The 24636-nt window shown below is 32.9% G+C and overlaps 1 protein-coding gene and 1 long non-coding RNA gene across 2 annotated transcripts in view; both read left to right on the top strand.

Moving 5' to 3' along the window:
• LOC111628589 overlaps positions 1 to 22951 on the top strand; it is a 30432-nt gene extending 7481 nt beyond the window's left edge. Inside the window, exons 2-3 of the long non-coding RNA XR_002757192.1 lie at positions 10307 to 10503; positions 22873 to 22951. This is a non-coding gene — a long non-coding RNA (uncharacterized LOC111628589). The remainder of the gene's footprint in view (positions 1 to 10306; positions 10504 to 22872) is intronic.
• Positions 14738 to 17449, top strand: LOC111628588 (KRAB-A domain-containing protein 2-like). Its single transcript, XM_023372411.1, has one exon. The coding sequence runs from the start codon at positions 14854 to 14856 to the stop codon at positions 16624 to 16626; it is 1773 nt and encodes a 590-aa protein (XP_023228179.1). The 5' UTR covers positions 14738 to 14853; the 3' UTR covers positions 16627 to 17449.
• Positions 22952 to 24636: the final 1685 nt, after the last annotated feature.

The raw sequence follows: 24636 nt of genomic DNA on the forward strand, positions 1-24636 counted from the left end.
TTAATATTATTGGGTATGTATACATTTGCATTAAATTAATATTAAATTACTAAAAGTTTAGATACCCACGAGTCAAATTATTAAACTTAACAGTCCAATAAATGGCGTTCGAATCCAGAGCGCCAATGAATGCGAATAGTTCGTATCCCATATCAGTTCGTTCAGGAAAACACCTTATGACGCAGTAGCACTTCCTGCGATCACAAACTATCGTTAGTAAGGTGAAATCTACTTCTCGTTGGCCAGACCATATCTAAGGCTAAGACTCCTAGCGTAAAAACCTCCAATCACGTGACCTATTTGCGTTTGCGTCTGGATTGCGTTGAAGGTCCGGCTAGCGAAGTTTTTACGACGACGGTACTATCGAAGTTATAAAGACAGTGATTATATTGTAAGAGTTTTTTTCTGTACTATAATTACAAGTGTAGTAAAAATATCTTTACTACATTAGTACAGAAAAAGCTCGTAGAATATATCGATATAAAGACAATGATTATATCACGTATACAACCAATTGTCTTCCGTTTCCACCAATTCACGTGCGAAGAAGTATTTACTTTCGACACTTGGGGCAGCACCGTAGCCGTAAAAACTTCGCTAGCCGGATCTTCACCACAATCCAAACGCGAATAGGTCACGTGATTAAAAGTTTTTACGGCGAGGGTTTTTATACTAGTGGAGTCGGCCTTAGACACTGATTGGGAGCGAAGTGCAAATGTAAAAAGTAACATCACCGCATCCATTCGACCATATTCCGAAATTCTTAAATTAATGAGAGAAAACAAAAATTAAACAATTAAAGATGAATACTTTTTACCGAAAAATGTAAGATATCCGAAACTTTGAAATATCATTTGTTTTCTTAACATTTTTTCATAAGAACATTTCACTTTATTTTATCATAAAATACATTTTTAAAAAATTAAATTTTATAATATATATATTTTGTATTATATTGTATTAATAAACAAAATTATTTGCTTATTTTTCAATTGTGTAGAACCCTGTACCTTACTGTAAATATGGGTTCATTTTATGCCAATTTGATTTGCGCCGGCTTTTGTAGGAACGGAACTGTGGTGTAATCCGAGAGTTACTTGTATTTACATTTCTCTGACAAAAGACACATTTCGATCCTGAAATTCACCCAAACTTGAAATTGGCCTTTAGTCGAAAATTTAAATTCCAAATTCTCCCAATTATACATTCCTGAAGAAAACATTACTGGTGATGAGAGACTGCTGTTGTACAAAGGCTGTCTTTCCTGAAGACAGTACATTCCTAACAAACACTCGCGTTTCGTCGTAAAATTTTATGTTTTGTGTGAATTTTCGTCTGGATACTTGTATAATTTCATTCTTTATACTGGAAAAGGCACGCAACTAAATGACAAATACAAGTCAATGCCCCCTGACATTGCAAATCATGCTATCATTGATATACCTGAGACGTCAATGATATATCATTGACGTCTCAGGTATATCAATTTTTTGCTAAAACTTTTGCTGCAATCAGGTATATCAAATTTTTTGCTAAACTTTGGAGACGTCGTTAATATAAATATAATTTCTATGGCCATTAAATAATAAATGTTTTTTAGTAGGTCTAGTGCTCGTTTAAACTCAACGGTTTGTGCAATATCTTCTATTAGTCTAGATTCAACCAATCCTGCTGCGACACAAGTCAGCGATGACATTTTACCGTGTTATACGCGTCTCTTTTAATGTATTATACAAACACAATCGCAATTTTTTTTGCCGTGTTATACGAATCCATATTATATGAACCCATGTTATAGGGGGATCTACTGCATATATTACATCGTATCTTTAAATGTATTATTGTCATTAAATTTATTTTCATTTTGTTTTGTCATGTTTAATTTTATTAAATTATTTTTTTAATGATAACCCATGAATGTCAACTTCCCTGCAAAACGGGAATGTATAGAAAGAAGCTGTCATTGCAGGGATGCCCCTGTAAAGTTGGCTATCCAGAGGGAAAGGTGCCATTTAGGAACCAACATTGGCGCAATAAAATTTTTTCAATTCAAATATTTTTTTTAATAATTAATAACAAGGTACTTTTCCATGTGGAATTCCGTCCAAAACAAGAAACTAAAGGGGCAATGCTTCTTTGTAGTTAATCTGTAGAAAATGAATTGCCTTAGTCTGTGGTAGATCCATAGTCTGTTATACTGATGATTTTCTCCTTAATTTGGTTGAAGACAGGACAGGAACCATCTTGAGCATTGTGAGTCACTTCTTTGGCTTTCTCGAGCTTGCAATTGCAACAGGTGGGCTGTCCATTGTAGTTAGGGCATTCCTGGAATGGATGATCGCCCATGCAGTGTCTGCAGGTGCTGGTTGGTTGGTCACAAATTCAGGTCGAGTGCCTGTATCTGCAGCACTTAAAGCAGGCATGGCCAACATATGGCCGCGGGCCAGATCCGGCCCGTCTAGTGAATTTGTGGCCTGTGATCAATCTTTCAATATTAGGTATTGAAGTCCGAATAACTCAATGAAAAATTCTGACGCCTAAAAAAAAAAAGTCGTCAACTCACTGTGCATTTAGAGTTAACCCTCCATTACAAATCTCTTAAGCACAGCGTAGAGTGTTGATAATGCATGATAATGTGAAAAATGTATCTGTAATCTCTACAATTCAGTCTCTACGGGGTGACACCACAATGAGATCTCGCACCACCTCAAAATCTTCCTAGGGCAGCCTCTGGTTAGGCCCATGGAAAAAGTTTTCTTTCCAATTCGGCCCGGGGGCAAAAACTGTTGGACACCCCTGACTTAAAGCATTGTAATACTACACAGAAGTCTGACACACTGCACCTCAACCATTAAATATTAAATTTGCCTATAGATAGAATGTCCCTCCTGATTTTAGAGGTTACCTCGATTGGTTTTTGTAATGCAGCACTATGACATTTGATTGGTTTGTGTTGTTTTAGCCGTCTTTAGAGCTGGACCTTTACCAGCATCTTTTGTTGCATGTCAAGAACTCTTTTCATATCTTCATTTTCTAGTAACTGATCAATCTTTCTGGACAGAACACTTATGTCATGTTCAAAGGGATTTTTCATAAGGTGAATGACCCTTTCGATGCAATTTATTACAAATTCCACGTGTTTAGGAGTGCTGAATCTCCCTTTGTCATTTTCCACGACATATTCTTTTAGCTTACTCAGATAATGAGTGATGATAAGCGAAGCAAGATAGTAGCAAGACACTTCGGGAAGTGTCTTGCTACTATCTTCAGCCATAGCTACTAACAGGTCTTTTGACATATAAAACCGAAAAAACTGCATATGCATAAAACCTAGTAACACTTAAAATAGTGAAATTTTGTCGACCTGCCATTATCTAGAGAATTCAGTAAACAGTGAGTTACAGAAAATGTAATAACATACGTCATAAAGTGTAGCAAAATTGTCCTTGACCTCAAAAGTAAAAAACTGTGGTATCACTAGTGCGGACTAGTTGTCGCTGTCCAGCTTCACACTGTTTGTTGCTAAGACAATGACCGTTATAAAAACAATTGTTAGATACAGTGAGAGAGTTGTTCAAAATTAAAACTACGAAACTTTAAAAACTACTTAAGTCAATGTCCCCAAAATTTGCAAAACAGTTACTGTAGGGACTTTCTCATCAATGACAACTAGAATCTACTGAAGTGAGCTCGCATAAGCCCATGCTGGACTGCTGACTGCAAGTTTGAAAAACTGACAAAATTACACTTGACAATGGCCAAATTTGCTGGCCTTTTAGGATGTTACTCAGTCTGCTTGAGAGTCAGATCTAATTCTCATGTTGGGTAATCAGTTCCAAATCACCTGGAAAAACAGTCCGAAACTCTGTGGACTTTCACAGGTTGTAGGTCACGAAAAATGGTTCCACAGCACTGATTTAGTATCAAATTAGTCCTTGTGGTTTAACGAATCCATTGGTGCATGACACTACACAAACAAAAGCAATAATTCCAAAGAAAACTATGCGAAAGCTGGAGCTCGTAACATAGTGTTACAGAGGAGATAGTAGAGAAAGGTCTGCGACAAAGTAAAGTCAAACCTTGGGTTACGAATGCCCCTGTTTAAGAACAATTCAGTTTATGAACAAAACTTGGAATGCCCTATTTGCTCTGGTTGCCATACAATAATTCAGTTTCCAAACAAGCTACTCGGCTGAGCTGGCCACCAATGCTCAACTTTGTATACTTTCTATGTTAAAAAAAAGCTGCTGATCCTACCAATCAACAACGGGGTTACTGATTCAGAAGTTATTTGTGCCGAGATAATCTCGCATCATTAGACGTTACAACACAAATTATCAAGGATGTTGTTGTTCAAATTATATATCAATGCCCATGGGAGTAAGATCTAATTCTGGTTTTTGGTATGCATCACAATTGGATTTAAATGAAATTAATAAATAAAAACTACATTAATTGACATTCATGTAAAATAAATAACATCCACGAATTTGTGTTTAAAGATGCTTAATTCAAATTAAATAACAAAAATTTATTAACGTAATAAATTATAATAAATATCTAGTATTTATTAATACTAGATAGTCAGTTAATTAAAACTAAAAATAATAAAATAATAATTTAAACTTTGGATTTTAAACTAAAAATAAAATCAATTGAAACACATTTCTGAAAGTCTGGATAAAGTACTTGTTGATGATTTGGTTATACTGTGGGTGATTGGTTAACGAACATAATTCGTTCCAAGACTTTGCTATCCGAATTATTTGTTAACTGATTATCGATTTACCATAGGTTTTTATGGGAATTTTATTAATTTGTTCTGAAGACCCCAAAAAATAAAAAAATATATATACTTTCTTACTATGTTTATTTATATGTAATAATAAAAATACATATATACACAGTCTTGCATTTTTATTAGTCATGTTTGTTCCGTTTGTGGGGGTTAAAGAATCTATCTAATGTCGATTGCTTTTCTCAGTTCAGGGATTTTCAGAAGTAATTAATAGCATTGTAATTGTAGAGATCCCAAAGTTTATTAACCTGAACCTGGTTTGGATGTCATTCTTAGACCATTGTTCTGATGTCCTCCCACTTCAAAAGATGTTTAATAGCAGATATTGGCATTAATTTGCTTTCAGAAGAAAACATATCTTGCTGAGTTTCTTGGTGTTCTTCATTCAAGAGTTTTTGGCATTCTTCTGTTGTCAGATCAGTTTCAGGTTCCATTATGAGCTCTTCAATGTGTATTTCTCAGATGTGATTTTTGTTACTCATTCAGCTGCGTGAGTCTTCTTGATAATACAGTATCTTTCTTAGATAAGATTGAACTGCAGTCTACTGTAGACGTACTGCCCAGCGACATCAGACATCTGCCCACTCTCTACCTGTGATATTATACTCTCACCTTTCAAAAATAAAAACAGACACAAAACTTAATGAATGCCCAATGGTAAGTCTCACGAGTACTATAAAAGAATTGTTTGTCAGAGAAATAAAAGGCTGGAATTACAGAGAATTTCAAAGTTTGGAGGAATACTATCCAATCAGTATATACTGGGTTGAGTGTTGATGTTGACGTCTCCTGCACTCTGAAAATTTCGAATTGTTGCCTGAAGACAACGGAAGACCATTTGATATTCATTATTTTACATTTCTGCTTCTTGTGTTCGTTTCGTAAGGTGTTCATTATCCAAACATAAAAATCTTTCATGAAAGTGTTTATCTGATTTGTTCATAGTCTGAAGTGTTCATTAAGCGATCACCAACTTATTTCATCTAGGCAGAATTGAGTCTCTGTTTATAGCATTTTTTTGTAAAGTTTTGGTTTCTGTTGACTGTAATATTTTGCTTTTATATACATAAATTATATTATTTATGATAATATAATTGGTATGTGTAGGCATTTTAAAAGCATAAATTAAGTTAGTAACCTGAAGTTTGACTATGTAATTAATTTTTTGATGTCAATTAGTTATTATACTGGATGGAACTGGCTAATTTTTAATGTTCTGGTACTGTGAAAAATCAATGATTCTATAAATTACATAATTTTTCAAAGTACAGGTAACTCCCATATAACACAGGAGTTATGTTCCAAAAAATTGCTGTGTTATGCGAATCTGTGTTATACGAAACAAAGAACTAGTACGAAAAGGGGGGTTAGGTTCCAAAAATTAAAAAACATGTTGTTAAATCCTTATTTAAATCGGATTTATTATTCATTTTTTTCATAGGTAAAATACTTATTTATTATTTAAGCAAATATTTTACCAGAGGATTATTCATTTTATATGATGATCTCAGCATGAGCATCATCAACTGGTAACAGTTTGTGGGTGCGTTCGTTAATAGCAGTTGCTCTGCAACGGGAGTGCGCTGCTGTTTGTAGGTGTTTAGGAACAACAATGAAAGAAAGATGGCGGCGCCCGCAATATTGATAGTATCATGATGAAGGAATCTATAATTCTAAAATGAGCTTTTAGAGGCAAAAGAAGGGTTCCAATTATAAAATTTAACCATTAAATGGATTATTTGTTGAAAGATCATTCCAAGTAGCCACAAAACAATTAGAATGCTCACGCGGAGTTACACAGAGGTATAAAAGAACACAGAAGTATAAAACTTTATTAAATTTCATGTTGTACAAGGGTTTTACACAATTCCAAAACATGTTAGAGTGAACTCGTGCAATAAAAGCACCGTGTTATATGGGGGATGTTCCCAATTCTTGAACCATGTTAGAGTGAATTCGTGCTATAGAAGTGCTGTGTTATACAGGGGTTATCTGTACATATACTGTATTTACTTTTTCCATTTCTTGTAAATATGCTGTGTATTGTCTTATCATAGGGAAGATTAAGTGAATTGAATGATTACAATAGAAATTCACACTTTACTGCAAAATTTATTATAAAATTTCAGCAACCTTTTTCTCCAATTTTAAGATGCTTATTCATTAGTAGACTCCTAGAAGTAAAATAGAAACGATTACCATCATAAACCTTAAGTTTATTATGGAGTAGCAAATATTTGTATATAATTTAATAATAAAAAATTTTTCAAAATTGTGTTTTTTTTTTCTTCAACTTAATGTATATATACTATGAAAAGATGCCATTTATCATGAGTTTATTTCACCAGTTTCTGATTTGTTTTACCACTGTGATTAAAATATCATTATGTAGTAAAAGTTGCACTACAGCAGAAAGCCTGGTTGGCATTTACCACCACTATTTCAATTTATTGCATTAATATTTGTGCATTATTAAAATTAAGCAAACTAATAGTTGAAAAGTATTCATTGTCCATTAGAAAAATGCCTTTTGAGACTAAGTTGTAGTGAGTTGCTTATTGCCGTCCTCTCTCGATTAACTTTAGATTGGAAGAATTTGGCCAGTTGTTTTGTGGCCGTCAGCCATAATATTGTATATATTTTTACTTTTATTTTAATTTTAGTTTAATACTATGCTTTCCCTTTTTCCTAAATCCTTCCTGGAATCTTTGCTTTGAACCATTATTGCCCTTGAGTGGGATTAGCCATTCTGTGAAGTTTGATAGAACAAAAGAGTTGAGGATGCTTGGGGCAAAATGGCTCACGTAACGGACCCTTTTTGGCAAGATCTCAGAGAGGACGACTGTGTAAGGCAGGGCTCTAGACAGGAGAAGAAAGAAAGAGACTGCGAGGCCAGAGAGATCGAAAGGAGATAACCACAGGCAAGAGAGTCTTGAGGACACATTGAGAGACCCAAACAGTCTCTAGACCTACCAATAGACATGACATTGGTAAAGTTAAATAACAAAACATTAAGTTGGCGTCCTATCCAAGAGTGCACACTGACCAATGAAATGCTGGGTATTTCACTTCATCCCTACTTCCTTCTTTTTATTTTTAATGTATTCTCAATTTCCTTAGAATTTAAGTTAGACGTAAGTTAGCTTTAAGTTGCTCAAAAAATAGTCAAATTAATTGTTACGTGTGGTTACTTTTGATATTGTTATAAAGGACGAAGAATAACCCCATTTGTATATAATATCGTGACCAGATTTGTAAAGTTTGGATCCCTTCTAAGAACCTGTTCAGTGAGAATAAAGGGTACTTTGTGTTAAAATTACTTTTTTTTACTTGTTGTTCTGTGTGAACCAGAGGGGAGGTCAGAGATTGCCCGCCTCTGTCACTAGTCAGGATGATACGTCAGGCGAGTGAAGGGAGAATTTGCTTGGGGTCGACGATAAGGTGAAGGCCGTGATCGAGTAAAGGAGTGTACCATATTTTTAACAAATAAAACAACAATTTATTAAAGTAAGCAAAATGGCAAAAGACTACACAAAGTTCGATTCTCTACCGACCTAAAAACACAAAGTTTTTATACCGACTTAGAGAGTTTCACAGGTATTTCATACCTCTGTATACCTTGACGATTCTGAATGATCCAAGGGTTATAATCCAGTTTCGGCACAAATTATATAAAATCGCGACTTAAGTGTCGATTTAATTCGAGGTTCATCGGAGATCGGAATTCAGCGGGTTTGGAAAATCGGCACGATGTCGTCGGTCCCGCGTTTGGTAATAGACTCCCGCGAGAGGGGGGTAAGAACGGTCTTTTATCGGTTTTAGTGGGGAATTTCCACCACGTGATCGGATGTACATAGGTTAGGAGTTATAGGTGTTCCAGGGATCTACAACAAATGACGACAGTTAGATGCTAACTGTAAACCTTCTTGCAAGATGAGATGCAACTTCTGCAGAGAACAATGGATGTTGCTAGTTATGACCGGAAAGTTTACACAATCCCGGGCAAGATCGTTTTTTCTTCTAGCGCGTTACATAAACGAAAGTTTTTAATTAATTAACATTTTTGTTAATAAAGAGCGATATTTCCGTCACAAAAATTCCGGATCTCACATTCTGTTACGTTCGTGCACCGTACTCTCTCTCTCGTAGCGAACATTACAGTTTTTTGATTAAGAATGTTGGAGAGTTACATTTCTCGATCACAGGACGTATTTGGTATTCTGGTTTGTGCATTTCGGCAAATGAGAATATCCTCTGTTTTTGGAGCCCTGACAGCAGGGCCCACTCTAGGGGCGGGCAACCCGGACATTTGTCTGGGGCACCAAACCCCCACAATGAATTTGGAAGCCTTAAATTTCAGTCCTCTTTATGCTCCAGCCCCTTTGCCAATGCCAGAAACCTTCATACCAGACATTGAATTGATCACTAAGGGTGCGACTATGCAGACACGAATTTAGAGCGAGCGAGAGGTTGCGAGTGATTTAGTTTTCGCAAAGGAAAACCATGCACAAACGAAAAGCGAGAAATAATGCTAGCGGGAGCGAATTTCTGGTTCTCGCACATATCTGACAGGTTTTGATATTTATCGCGTCTCGCCTCTTCTTGCCACATATTCTCGCTCGCTTGGAAAATTTGCTCGCTCGCGTCTGCATAGTTGCAGCCTAAGGGTATGAATGAAACGAGTCAGGATTTTGTTTGTTGGGAAACCAAGTTCCGAATGGCAAAAGAAGTAAAAAAAAAAAACAATGGTTCAAACACATGACAATTTCAGATCATCATAAAGAAATTACGCCAATGGTTACGACAAAATAACATAGTCCTGATGAAGGCTGATAAATTGAAAGGAGTGGTATTGCTAAAACAATCAACCTACAACAAGAAATTACGTGAATATATTATAAGCACCGAATGCCAACCAGCACCTGTCCATTTTTTAGTAACTGTATAGCAGAGTTAAAAGGTTCACCTCCACTTCTTTAGCACAATGCTTACATATGCAAAACTCCATTGTCTGGTCACCAAAAACACCGAGAATATTCGCATTCGCTGAAATGCACAAACCAGGATACCAAATACATCCTGTAATTGAGAAATGTAACTCTCTAACATTCTTAATTGAAAAACAACTGGTCAAATTCTTCCAATCTAAAGCTCATTGCCATCTACTCACTACAACATATAACAACTTAGTCTCAAAGGCATTTCTCTAATGGACAATGAATATACCGTATGACAGTCTTGGACTTTAAATCATTGAAAAATATTTTATCAATTGTAATTGCTAATTCTGAAAGCAAACTTTTGACAAAATAAAGTTACAATTATTTTGATTATTAAATTTTAATTTCTCAGTATAAAATCTCACACAATGGAAATTTAAAAAATTCTTCTTTGCTGTTTTGATATGTACACAAGTGCATATCCATCCCAAATTTTCAAGAAATTTTATATTAGATACTGAGTTGTTAAATTTTATTTTCAAAATATTAAAAATATTTTTATTTACAGGTATTGATATTGTATATTTGAAGTACAAATCAGTTTTCGAGTGAGTTTTTGGCCTTGTGGCTATTTCCATTCCATTTATTGGAGTATATCATGGCATCTATTCATACAGAACCATTAGTAAACTCAACTAACCATAGTCCAGCAAGTCCAGTAATGAAAAGTGCAGCAAATTCAGTTGTGAATCAGAATAATGTGAGGTGAGTATAGAAATATTCAATAATTTTATGTTAGTGAAAAATTCAGTTGTGTTGTTTAACAACACAATAATAGGAAATAATATAAAGATTATTCTCTCATTTTATAATCTAAATTTTTGCCTTAGATATTCTATTTTCTAAAAATATAATTATTTGATGATTGCAAATGATTCAAAATCATATTCAAGATTTATCTTTTGTTTTGTATTACTATATGAAATATAAATGATTAACACTTGCATAAAGTAGATGACTCCATGAGACACTAGATGAAAATGTAATGCTAGAAATAGAAGTTCACATTTTTATTCAGATTTAAACACTTTTCAAGATCAAAATCCATCTAGAATGCATATGTATACACAAACACAAAAAAAAAAGAAGAAAAAACAGAACACACATGATTGAAGTTACTTGTATTGAAGCAAAAAGTAAAAGAAATAACTTAAGATATGTTTTCTTCTGTAAATGATTAAGTGATTCACGCAATTAAGTAAATACTTCTAGCTTTTAAATGTGTAAGAAAAAACTCATTTGAGGTAAATTGTCCTGATCACACAAAACAACAAAAAAAAATGAAAGGTAAAATTTTATAATAGTTTGAATAAGTATACCTGAAAAGAAAATGCTTGTCATATTATTTTGAAGATTTGTTTTTAAGTAAAGTAACAATGTGTGTTTTACATAATCATATAAATTTAACCCCTTAATATCTGCTACTACCCTTTGCTACTAAAAAGACTAAAAGAAAATCAAATCTATTATAAACATAATGTTGTTATGGTTTAACAGTTATTCGTTCTCCATGTTCTGATTCTTATTTTCTGCCAAATAGTGTACAAAACATAAGCAACCAAAGCGTACTCAGCAGAAAATAATAACTTAATCAACACCTAATCACTCGCTGAGAGATTTATTATTAAAACAAACGTTTTCAATCCAATCAATGGATCATCATCAGCTAAATGGAACACTTCAAAAATAAAACAACAAGTTCAAAATACAAAATATAAATATTAATAACCAATAACATATATGCTATTAATAGCCAAATAATGTTTGGCTATTAATAGCATATATAAATAATAAAAATTAATACAAATGCTGATAATACTAAAAATAAAATAATCAAAAATAACAAACAAATTGTGAATACTAAATATTGATATTGCTTACTTGACTATACAGAGTTTTTACTATAATTATTAAAGTTCCTGCTCTTATTTTAAATTTTTAATTGCAAACTTCCAGCGGAAGGAAGTCCCTCTGCATCTCTTGCGTTGATGCAATTTCCTTTAAGTTTGCTTCTATAAATTTCTAACTTATCAGCCATTCTTGCCAAAGTCTGAGAGTGTATCTGTTTCAGGATTTCTGCTTCATCCCATCATACTATTGAACCTTCCATTTGTGACATTTGAGCCAATACTGTGGCATTAGAACCTTTTCTAATATCATATCTGTGCTCTTTTATCCTTAGGCTACAAATTCCGAAAGAGTGCCTCTCGTTAAAATGGAGATTTTACCTTGCATGCCTTAAGAAATCTATTAAGATTGCAAAAAACAAAGTTTGATTCTGAGACACCTCATTGAAATGGAAAATCAAGTGTATGTGGAGAATCCGGATAAGCTTATGGAAATGAACTTAGGAGTTACTAGTCTTACTGATGGCATTTATAACAACTTGAAAAAATGATACATTTAAGAAAATGAGATGGATCATTTATAAACAAGTACCAAAAAGTACTAGGAAGAGTGTTACAACTTACGAAGTATGGGACCAGATTGAAGTACCAAATAGGGTAAAGGAGCTTCTGAACAGCGGCCCGAACTTCATCCCTGAGAATTCTATGATTTGGGAAACATCATTCCAGGAGATTGAAAGAGGAATTGTAGGGTTAGATCCGGTTGACAAAGACTACATACGTTGGAAAGTGGTGTTAAAAAAATAAAGAAGCATGGAAAGGAAGAAGTAATAATAGACATTGCATATGCTAAGGGATGGCTGAAAGAGAATAACTTAGTCGCCGCAAGAGTGGATAAAAGCAAGCAGATCGTTATAATGAAAAAACTTACGTATGATAAAGCTTTGGAAGAATGTATCAGAAAAACAGAATGTATTAAGGGAAATAGTAACATATTTGAAGCAATTGATAGAAGGGTTAAAAAACTGGAGGGAACAAAACTGGCAAAGATCTTACCTTTTTTAGTAAAATGTCGGAACCCTAGACCAGGGACCCCTAGATTATTTGCCTTTGGTAAGACTCATAAAGAAGGCAAGAAAATAAGACCTATTGTGGAAAAACAAAAAACATCCATGCTTTTCCTTGAAAAATGATTACATGAGTATATCTGCTCCAAGATGGAAAGTACAGTGGAACCCCGGTTAACGAACGTAATCCGTTCCACAAGTCCGTTCGTTAACCGAAGCAATTTTTCCCATAGAAATTAATGCAAATACAATTAATCCGTTCTAGCCGTCAGTATTTTTGTAATTTTATTAGTAAAATGGGTTTTCTTTAATGAAAATATAGGAAAACTTACTCATAAACAGTCGATCTACGTTAAATTTTCGGAAAAAGGGAAAGATTTGACGGGTATAAAAAACATCACATACGATCGTTAAAGTTCTAAAATGACAGATAGCAGAAACAATAAGCTAAATTATGAGTGAAAGGCTTGTAGGTTTATCAACAATCTCTGATCAGAGTCGACGAACAGGTGTTAAATAAACACCTCGGAACAAACCTTTCTCGTGACCTGATCTGGTTTCGGTTTTCACCTGGAGACAAAAAAGAAAACAATCGGGAAGCGAGGAATGGGACGCAGGACAAATCGTAAGGTGAGATTCAAGGAAGAAATACTATAAAAACCCCGAATATCAAGGTCAAAACGCAGTTTTCCTAAAAATTCTATGGCGATTAATCTGTGTCGTCTTCGTCTGGATTAAGCCTGAAGTCGTTCCCGCTAAAATTTGTGTTGTGTCTCACGGACCGCTCCAGTCTTGCAGCTCTGTCACCTACCATCGCTTCTGTGACCAAGCGAACCCATCTCGTCCGCTCTGGGGCTACGACTGATCAGCTTGCACTATCGTAGGACCAGCAATACGCCACTCCTCAGTGCCGAGAGAAAATACTGTAGATAAGCCATTTCCAACTACCTCAAATATGTAAGCATCTTCCCGTTCTAATAAACGATTTTCACTATAAAATACTTGTCATCTTTGTCTTCTCCGCCATCACCAACGTACGAATGGACCCTAGACCATCACCGACACACGATTAACTAATTTTCTCTAAAAGTCGGCAAGCTTACAAATTTGACACAAAAAGCCGTTAAGTTCGTTATCCGAATTTTGTTCGTTATCCGAGACAAAATTTTTGCAAAATAATAGTTCGTTAACCGATTTGGTCGTTAACCAGGACGTTCTTTAACTGGGGTTCCACTGTAATGAATTGGTGGCTAAGGATCCTGTAATGGTAGTCAAAGAACTACAAGGAGTTACCTTAGTGGATGAGGAAGTGGGGACTGTTTTAGATTACAAAAATTTGTTCCCTTCTATTAAGATTGAATCTTGTGTAGAAGCACTTTTGGAGTTCTTGAATAGAGTAAACCCTACATTAGCACATCATAGGAATGAGTTGGTAGAGATGGTTAACCTGGTTTGCTGTGAATCCTTCTTTGCTTCCAAAGGTCAAACGTATAAGTAATGTAGGTGGTCCCAATGGGAAGCCCAATTTCAGGGCTACTATGTGAGCTTGTTGTTAGTAGACTAGAAGTTAAAGTTCTGTATAATTTCAAAAGCGATATTATATACTACAAAAGGTATGTTGATGATTATTCATAATATGGAAAAACAATTGAGTAATTGCTAACTTTATGGATAGGATTAACGATAATGAGGAAGGCCTTAGCTTAAAACTAGAGCAAAAAAGCTCTGTTATGGTAAATTTTTTGGACATTAATATTATATTTAGAGAGGGATGTATATCTACCGGGGTATTTATTAAACCAATGCATAGCCCACTATATACACCTGCAAGCTCTAATGATCCTTATAAATGTTACTGTAAATGCTCGAACTATGGTAAATCCTAAGATCTTCCAGTAAAACCTAAGATTTACCAAATCTTTGTGGTAAAAGTCTGAAATGTTCTGCGATCAGCGCTAATTTTGAACTTTTACCAGCATTTACTTGGTATATCTTAGGTTTTACCTCAGAGACATGGTAAATGTTGAAAAAATAGTCACCGCCTTCGCTCGCCACATTTCATCGTTTGACACGTTAGAACACGCACGTTAATTCTAATCTTGTTTGAGATTTCGTTGTCTAAAAGTTATTTATGAATCAAGATGAGTATGAAACGGAGATTTTATGAAATAATGGACGAGCTCGTTGCAAGCAAGAAAGATAATAACTTTTATCTTAATAGGGACAAATACGCAAAGTGTTTGGAGGAAGTAAAAGCTGCAAAGAACATGAAAAAGAAACAAGCTGTTCATTACAGGCGTATAAAGCGTTACGACATTTTGACTATAGGCGGCGAAGAAAAACTAATTGCACCTATGAAGGAGGAGGATGGAGAAATAAGGTATTACATTTGTTACGAGGACTTATTCAATATTCTCGAAGAAACACATGTTGCTGTTGGCCACGGTGGAAGGACACGGATGCTTAAGGAATGTAACCGCAAGTATAAAAATGTAACAGTTGAGGCTACTATGACATATTTGAAGCTATGTCAACCTTGCCAAAAGAAACAGAAGACTTTGAAAAAGGGCATTGTCGTCAGACCTATACTTCACAGTGAAATGAACTCACGCTGTCAGGTTGATCTAATAGATCTACAAACTACCCCAGATGGAAATTATAAATTTATTTTAGTTTACCAAGACCATCTTACCAAATTTGTGATCCTTCGTGCGCTTCAAACTAAACGCGCCGTAGAAGTTGCATACCATCTTTTGGATATTTTCACCACTTTTGGAGCGCCGAGCATCCTTCATTCCGATAATGGTCGAGAATTCTCTAACCAAGTTATTGAGAGTTTATGCTCCATGTGGCCGGATGTAAAAATCGTACATGGAAAGGCAAGACATAGCCAAAGTCAAGGATCAGTGGAGCGTGCTAATCAAGACATAGAAAATATGTTGAGCACGTGGATGGAAACCAATCAGTTATCAAAGTGGTCAGAGGGTTTAAGATTCATCCAGGCAATGAAAAATAGAGCATATCACGAGGGAATCAAATGTTCCCCCTACGAAGCAATGTTTGGTTGTCCAATGAAAATGGGCCTTGCAACTTCAGCAATCCCTAGTGATATGATTAGAGTTATAAGATCTGAAGAAGATTTAGAGAAGTTGTTGCATTCGCATGACAATACGGAACAAAATAATGACGTCGAAAATGCAATCGAACAGGACAAGGAAGAAAGCATTGTTGAAAATGAGTCAGAAGGGGATATAGACAATAGCACTCTCAACGATAAAACACAAGAAGATGAAATGATTATTACTGAGAAAATGAAGGCGAAGCAAATAACCGATGATTCCAATGTAACGATTCAGAGAGATACCGATTCAGAGACAGAAAACATGATTGAGTCTCAGGAAGTTCTTGTAACTATAGAGCCAATACCAAAAAAGATAGAATCTGTAGTGACTATAAGAAACAACGCAAAATTGAATTTGGAAAAACAAGCTGAAAAAATGAAAGCCACGTCTGTTGATAAATATCCAAATGTGAAAATTGGCCAAAATGTAAGACTGAAAGTGCCTGAAATTGACAAAGCTAAAACCGACCCGAAAAGCGTTATTGCAGTTGTAGTAGATGTAAAGGACAACGAGTTTTACCAACTAGGTACCAAAATTGGAGTACTAAAGCAGCTTTATACACAAAATCAATTTACTTCATGCCCTGAAGACTTTATCAAGATAGAAGAAGTTGTTAAAGGTAAAGAAGTGAGTCTTCGAGAAGTTGTCGCAAAATTGTCTTTGACCGGAGGACAAGGTTTCAAGAAGTGCAACTGCTTAAAAAAATGCCTAACGAAGAAGTGCGCTTGCAAGTCATCAGGATTACTTTATAATTCTAAATGCCATGATAGCTCTCCATGTTGTAACAAGTAAAATCCTTTTTTACTTTTATTAAATGAACAATGAATACCAAATGATTAAAAAAAATACTGTGATTACTGATTAGCTTAGCCGGGTAGGCTATTATATTATTTTTTACAAGATAATTTAATTTTTGTTACGTTAAAAAAGTATTTTTAAACTGTTTCACTAGTTATTAATAAATAGGACTTAGTAAGTTTATAATAGTTGCAATAAATGATTATTAAAATGCTCATAGTTTTATTTCCAAAACCAACATTTACTGTCTTTAGTAAAACCTAGTATGTACCAAATTTTAATGGTAAAAGTTCGGAAAATCATCTCACTTTATAAAAATCCTTACATTTACCAACTCATGTTGGTAAATCCGAAGATTTACAAGTAAAACCTAGGATTTACCAGTATACGGGCTTTTACAGTAACATAAATATAAATTAGCAGCATATCAAGCATTGGTTACAAGGTGTTTTTATACTGCTAAAGTATAATATACAGGGATGCAGAAATAGAAAGAATCATGCAGGTAGCAGAAGCATTGGGCTACAAGAGGAATGTTATAAAGGGGATTGTCAATAAATTAGAAGTTGGTACAGATATAGTATCTGTTCAAGGTCCATCTACATACACGAAATTTACGTAAAACAAGCACTTAGGAAGCATTATGAAAGAAATTGCAAATATAAAAGATACAAGGATGGTCTTAAAAAGAATTTGTACAGAATACTTAGAAATGATAAAGGGATGGTTAAGAAAGATATGTCGGGTGTATATAAGATCCCATACGAGAATCAGATTATTAGGAATAAATAAAGAATATGTTGGGGTTCCTACTAGAAACCTAGGTGTAAGGATAAAAGAGCACAGATATGATATTAAAAAAGGTTCTAATGTCCACAGTATTGGCTCAAATGGCACAAACGGAAGGTTCAATAGTATGATGGGATGAAGCAGAAATCCTGAAACAGATACTCTCTGACTTTGGCAAGAATGGCTGAAAAGTTAGAAATTTATAGAAGCGTTGATGCAATTTCCTTTAAGTTTGCAAGGGATGCAGAGGGACTTCCTTCCGCCTGGAAGTTTGCGATTAAAAACTTAAAATAAGAGCAGGAACTTTAATAATAATTGTAGTAAAAACTCTGTATAGTTAATACTAAATATTAATATTGCTTACTTAACAGTTTGTCTATTAAGTTAGAGGCATTAATATTTAGTATTCACAATTTGTTTGTTATTTTTTATTATTTTATTTTTAGTATTAGCAGCATTTGTATTAATTTTATTATTTACAAACATTATTTGGCTATTAATAGCGTATATGTTATCGGTTATTAATCGGTTATATTTTGTATTTTGAACTTGCTCTATTTTTGAAGTGTTCCATTTAGCATGATGATGATCCATTGATTGGATTGAAAACGTTTGTTTTAATAATAAATCTCTCAGCGAGTGATTAGTGTTGATTAAGTTAGTGTACAAAACTTTTTATTTGATTGTATAATGTCAAAATATAAAATCAAAAGGAAATGCCTGTAGTCAGTGGATTTTCACTTCCCTTTTAACAATTATATGTATTATAAACAGTACTAAGATGATTTAATGCCTTTAAAAAATTTATTTACAATTATTAATGACGTCATTGCGTATGGAATAAGTAGGCCTACATATATAACAGGTAGTAGTTATATACTGATAATGTTTTGTATTCTTGTAACTGTGAAAGATGTAAAAAGATTACAACTTTTTCTCTTCAGTTGGAATTTCTTTGTTGTTTAGTTTTTTTTAATGAAACATTTTGTTATTAAATAACAAAATTATAATGGTTATATTGTTAAATAAACATATAACTTGTGCTTTTTATTTTAGAACACACTTTTTTTTCTTTAAGGTTGTCATATCTAACCTTTAATGTAGATTGGTTCAAAGTAATTCAAAAGTAACATTCATACAGGAAATGGGAAGAGGTGTTTTTGGATCCAATTTTTTATTAAGCCTATAATACAGAATAAAAGCTTATTTTCATTATATAGTTTTTGCTTGTTCATAATTTTCTTCCTTCTTTATTTGAAAATCTTATTACTTCTATTATTCTGTTACAAAACTTGATAAAAATCTGTGTGTCTGAATAATAATGAATGATAATGTTAGTTGGACTTAGAGCATAAACAATACCATTTTAATGGGATCTGGAATGCACCATATAAACTGTACATAAGATGACTCGGTTACAGAATCTTGCCATACAAAATTCTGTCTTACTAGTTTCTTACAAAAGGAAAAAAATATATGGGGAAACCAAGCAAAAAAAAGATTTTTCTGGCAGAGTACAAGCAGCAAGTATGTGCGGATCTACAGTACTTGTCTTTGATGTTAGTTCCACCAGTGTTTACAATAAAATAAATTTGTAGTCCAGCTTATGTCCTTTGGTGAATTGAAGTAAGAGTGCCTTGTGTTTTTTGAGTGCAAGTTTACATTTAAGTTTCATGTGCTATATGGGTGAAGGGTTTGGGTACCATTGTATTTTGCATACAGAACAGGGTAGTCTGGTCTCATGCCTGGTTTGGCTTGCAGACATAGATTTATCATGTACCAGTTGTACTGTCTGGCTAATAGTACAGTAGACCCCCCTATAAAACGGGTTCCTATAATTACGATTCCTATAAGACAGCGAAAAAATTGCAACGGTAACGGTAAAAAAAACCTCCTATAATTACGTAAAACGTCATCGGGCAGCCAAACTACTTTCTGCCGTCCTGCCTGGGAGGATGGAATGAAGAGTGCTCTCTGAATAAGCAAAGTAATAGCAGAGTTAACAAAGCTTGAGGGCTGGAAAGCAGTTACAGCTTTTCTTTTCTTTCTTTTCTTAATAACATAAGCAGAGTTACATTAAATTAATCTACGAATATAATAATAGAATTATTACAGAACTGTTCATTCTCTAATTTAGATAGGTTTTTTCCTTCTCATTACTCAGTTAATTCTGATTTTCACAAAATTATTTTAATTTATTGAACTATAAATCAGTAAACTGAAGCTCACATAATATTTTGTGGTCATATAACTTTTTTAAACTAGTTTACTAGTTGTTTCTGGGCTTGTGCCATTCATTTTGTTTGAACTATTTCACTTTTGTTATATATAATGAAATGCTTTCACTCTTCTAAGGCATATGGAGATGATTATGTATATAATCAATATAATCATATTTTTTAAATTAAATTATTTTAATTATAGTTTTTATCAATNGCTGTTCCGCGACGAAAACAAGCTTGAGCAACGGCGATGTCGAATGGTGAACACTCGGTAAGTAATCCTACAATTTTTTGTTTATAGCGTAGTTTATACGGATTATTTCCAAAAAAAAATATACGTATTTTGGAAATGTTGAGTCGGATTAGTGTAGAATCGATTAATTTTATGGAAGAAAGCCTTTCAAACAGCCATAGTCCGTAAACTTGACACATGTTGGGCTGTGATTGGAAGGACTCGTATGAAATCGGATTCCTAAAGAATGAAATGTATCTACTGTCTTATAGGGGGGGTTGACTGTACTAACAAGTACAAACAATCTCCAGGGCCGATTGCAGAGACCATGTTTAGATGCTGATGAATGTTTAGAGATCATCTAGATCGCAGTTCAGAAAAATTAGATTGCAGAGACAGTGATTCTTGTTTGCCACAGTTTAGACAGCATTTGGAGACAAGTAATTTGATCTATTTTCTAGGCTCACTTGGCAGTGGGTTTAGATGGTGTTTTAATTCGAATGGAAGTTTTATTTGTGGAAAAATGTAGATAAAAATGGATATCGTTCATTTGATAAATGTCGTAAACGGTACAAATTGACAAAATTATTAATTAATTGCTTGGATAGAAAATATAATTAAATACTTCAAATTTGTTTTTAAATGTTTCAGTTCTGGTATTCAAAGAGGGAGACTTAAAACTACAATTAATTTAAATCAGATTCATTTACTTAAGTTAAAATTATCATGTCAATTATAAAACGTTAATGCATTTCAGGATTGTTATTGTTAATTCCCTGGTCAGAACATTGTTAAACAAGACAATTTTAATAATTACTGAAACCTTTTTTTATAGAAATAAAAAAAAATGTAATAATAATAAAATATTTGAAATTATTAATCAGTACAATTACAAAGGTAAAGAGTAATACAATGTTGGAATAATTTCTTAATATATTCTGAAGATGAATTTTGAATTAGATACAAATAAATTCAGATTTAGAAAATTTATATTTTAAATCATATTTGTGATGAAATTAAATATGAAAATGGAAAAGGATTGTCATTAACTGCGAAACAATGGTTGTTGATAGACTTGATTTTTGTTCTGGAACCTTTCAGAATATAGCTGGTGATCTTATTGGAGTTTTTTCTGATATTACAAATGAATAACCCAATTGGCTGAATGACTCCTAAAACAGTGGAGTAATGGCAAAGAAAGTAAGAGCCAGTGTATTCCTAATATGGAGTCTGTTTAATGCATATGTTGTCATCAGGATGTGTTACAAAATGAAAAATCCCATCTCTTTGAATGTGTAAGTCATAAGTAGACATATGACTCCATCGTAATAGTTAGCATAGGCCTAAACATTCATTAAAAAAATATTTTAAAAATTACTGAATGTCTGTCATGTTGTCATGTACTATTCATATAATGGCTCAAATTTAACCTTATAATTTAATTTACAGAACAAATAGTTTTTTTTAATATCAAACTGATTTTCAAGGTCGGTCAAGATCACCAAAAATTGTCCATCTGCTCTATAAACTTGACTGTTAGTCCAATCTTCTTATCTCCAGTATTTTTTTTTTCTTCTTGGAAACCATTAAACACCACCAGTGAATTACCCTGCATGTCATGTAAACTAAAGTAATTTGTCCATGTATATTGTTTGAATTGGTATTAAATATTTTATTATAATGATTGAATTAATTTTATATGAGAAGTCAAATAAGAGTATAGTTTTAATCAGTATCATTAATCTGAAGACAATTCTTAACTATTTTTTATTAATAAAATTCTCATTTACATGATCCTTTCAAATCTTCATAAGCTAAAAATGTTACCACATGTAGTGTTTCAGTTTTGCATATTTTTGGGATTTAATACATTGATAACTCAATCCCTAAATGAATTTTCATCTCAAATAACATTTTGAAGAAACATTATATTGTATTTTGTGTTGGGGTGGTCAGGATAATTAATAAATTGATTTTTATTGCCATAGTGAGGATACCACATTTTATAGTTTTGGTGCCTTAGCAGCTTTTTCTGGACTTGGAGATTGGAATAGCTAGTAAAATGATATGATGTCAGTTTTTTAAGTATAAATTCTGTAGTTTAGATACGGTATTTCGGTGCAGCTACAAACTTGGATGGAAACAAGTACAAAAGAAAGTACTTGATGCTCGATAGATGTGATATTGTCAAAAATGTTTGTTTCAAACTTAGAAACTGCAGTGAAGAAGACACACTAAACCCTGAACAGGAAACAAATATTCTTGATTACTTTCAAAAGACAAGTTAACAGTTTGTGTAAAACATGTCTAGATGTGCTGATTTGTTTATATTTTATGAAATGAAAGCCTTTTTGAAATTTCATGAAATGCTTTATCCATTCTGAATACACATACACATGTATTTGTATGTTCTAGCATGTTTTTACATATGTTTGGATTTTGCATATTCACTGATTTTGTGTATTTTTTCACCAGTTACTTAAAAAACAGTTCTATGAGGGCTATTTTTTAAATGTCTGTCTGTGAATGAGAACAGCAGATTTCTTTGAAGTTGGAAATAAAATTGTTGAGTGGTATGACAAATGTTTGAACAAAAATGGAAATTATGTAGAAAAATAGATGAAAGTATGTAGAATATAAGAAAAAATATATTTTAATGACATTTTACAGTATTATTTTTCTTATTAAAAAGTACCCTTCCTATATGGTTTAGTATAAAAGAATATTTTTCTTAAAAGTTAAATTTATTATTCACAAGTAATGACTTTTATTTTAGAAAAGTGGTTTAAATATTTTGAGGGATTGTACATTTTGTCTCCAGTTTATATTACTATCTTAAACCAAAGATCTACCTGCCAGTATTTATTGTTTATAATGGTTTTATAATAACTTATTATTAATTTTTTAATTATTAAATGAGAAAAACCTAATATATGAAGATTTGTTAAATTGAAATGATGCAAAATATTTTATGAATATTTATTTAAAATTTTTTAGAGATGTTATTAGTGATGATATGGGTAGGAAAGCCAAACTGAAAATCCCACCTCAAGATAAAAGAAAGAAAACAACAGTAAGTATTTTAAATTTTTCTTAAAGAATTTTATACACTTATTACATATTATGTAATGAAAATTGTTTTGTTTTTCTTAATTAAAAATATATTTTAGCATTAATTTCTCCTAATAATGATAAATGCTTCTTCAAAACTTCTAGAAGAAATATACTTATTCTTTCAATAAATAGTAGAAAAAAGTGTGTGGAAATTTTTCAAAAAGTAATTCCATTTTAATACAGAATTATCATGCCACTATAAATGTTGAGAGTTTAGTTTGAGTTTTTAAAATTATTCACTAAAAGTTGTAACTAAAGAAATCTACAGATAACTGAATAACTAACTATATATGGCATATTTTTAAATTCAGATGAAGTAATCTGATCATATCTAGTCATTTGATTTGTTTCAGTTTATACTTCTATGATAAATAGAAGCTATTAAAAGCTAAGTTTAATAAATAAAAGTAAGTGTTCTCTAAAATTGAATTCTTTTGAAATATTGATGTTGTTATATCAAGAAAGATGATAAAGGGGGGAAAAATTGGTCTTCCAGAAATGGTAACACAAAAAGAGATTTAAAAATTATTATACTTTTCTCTGAATAATATGCTGAAATTAGGAGAACATAAAATAGAAATTTATTCAGTAACATATAATTTATAAATAAGTTTTTCTTGGGAAACTTATGTATGTATTTTTTTAGAAGTTGCTTTTTAGAGCAGTTTTTCTTGCATGCTATATTTGTTCTGTCAATTTTTTAGCAGTTTGTGTTTTTAATAAAATTAATATATTAAATATTAAGAAAAATTTATTTTAGTTTTTAAAATTTTGGCTAGATTTTTAATTTATATATTCATTGTAAATTTAACTCTTAAAATGAGATGTGAACAAATAGAGCCTGTTTAAGCTATTGATAATTTATTTATATGAATGAAAAATTACAAAGTGATAGAAATAGAAAGATCAATGCTTAAGGATGCAAGAATACACTTACAAGTTAGAAGTACATAAGTGTTCTACTGCTTGAGGACACTTATTGGATATTGTATGCAAAAAAGCTATTTTTACTACTCCTTTAATGAATTGAAATTACTAAGCCTTTGGATCTTTGCTGCTTTAGCATTTTCTTTTGTTTGAACAAATGAATTACATGACGACAATCAGAATTTTAAGCTGGATGACCAAGAACCTTTTTGTTTGGTAACACACTGAACAATTTTACCAATACAATGTGGTTGGCTACTGTAATGAAGAAAAATTAGTGTGAACAGCTTCTGGGTCACTTATTCCATATGGCTTTATACAGGTTGTCAGATGTCTGCATGTAGTGCAGGACGTGATTTTAACCTCCAGGTTCTGTAAACTCTAGAAACAAAGGTCATGGTCATAATCAAATTGGTAAGTATTATCTTACTGGTAAGTTTGTCTTTAGCATTCTGAATTTAGTGTTCTGGGTTGCTTCCATTGTATACTCTTGCTAGACAGTTCAAAATAGTGACATCAAGTTTCATGACTAGTTGCTATTTGCAGAAGAAAATCCTTACCCTTTGATTGACAATGCATTAAGGATTCCAAACTTGAACCCCCATGTGTTGTTCATTATGGTCCTTATATCTGCATCTGAAGTAGCCATTGGAAACACACTTTCCTATACTTCATATTTCTAATAAAATTTTTGTACTATACCAAAAGATATGTTGAATT

The sequence above is a fragment of the Centruroides sculpturatus genome, unplaced genomic scaffold, assembly GCF_000671375.1.
Source record: "Centruroides sculpturatus isolate CEXI.00-Female unplaced genomic scaffold, Cexi_2.0 scaffold403, whole genome shotgun sequence".
Taxonomy (NCBI): Eukaryota; Metazoa; Arthropoda; class Arachnida; order Scorpiones; family Buthidae; genus Centruroides; species Centruroides sculpturatus.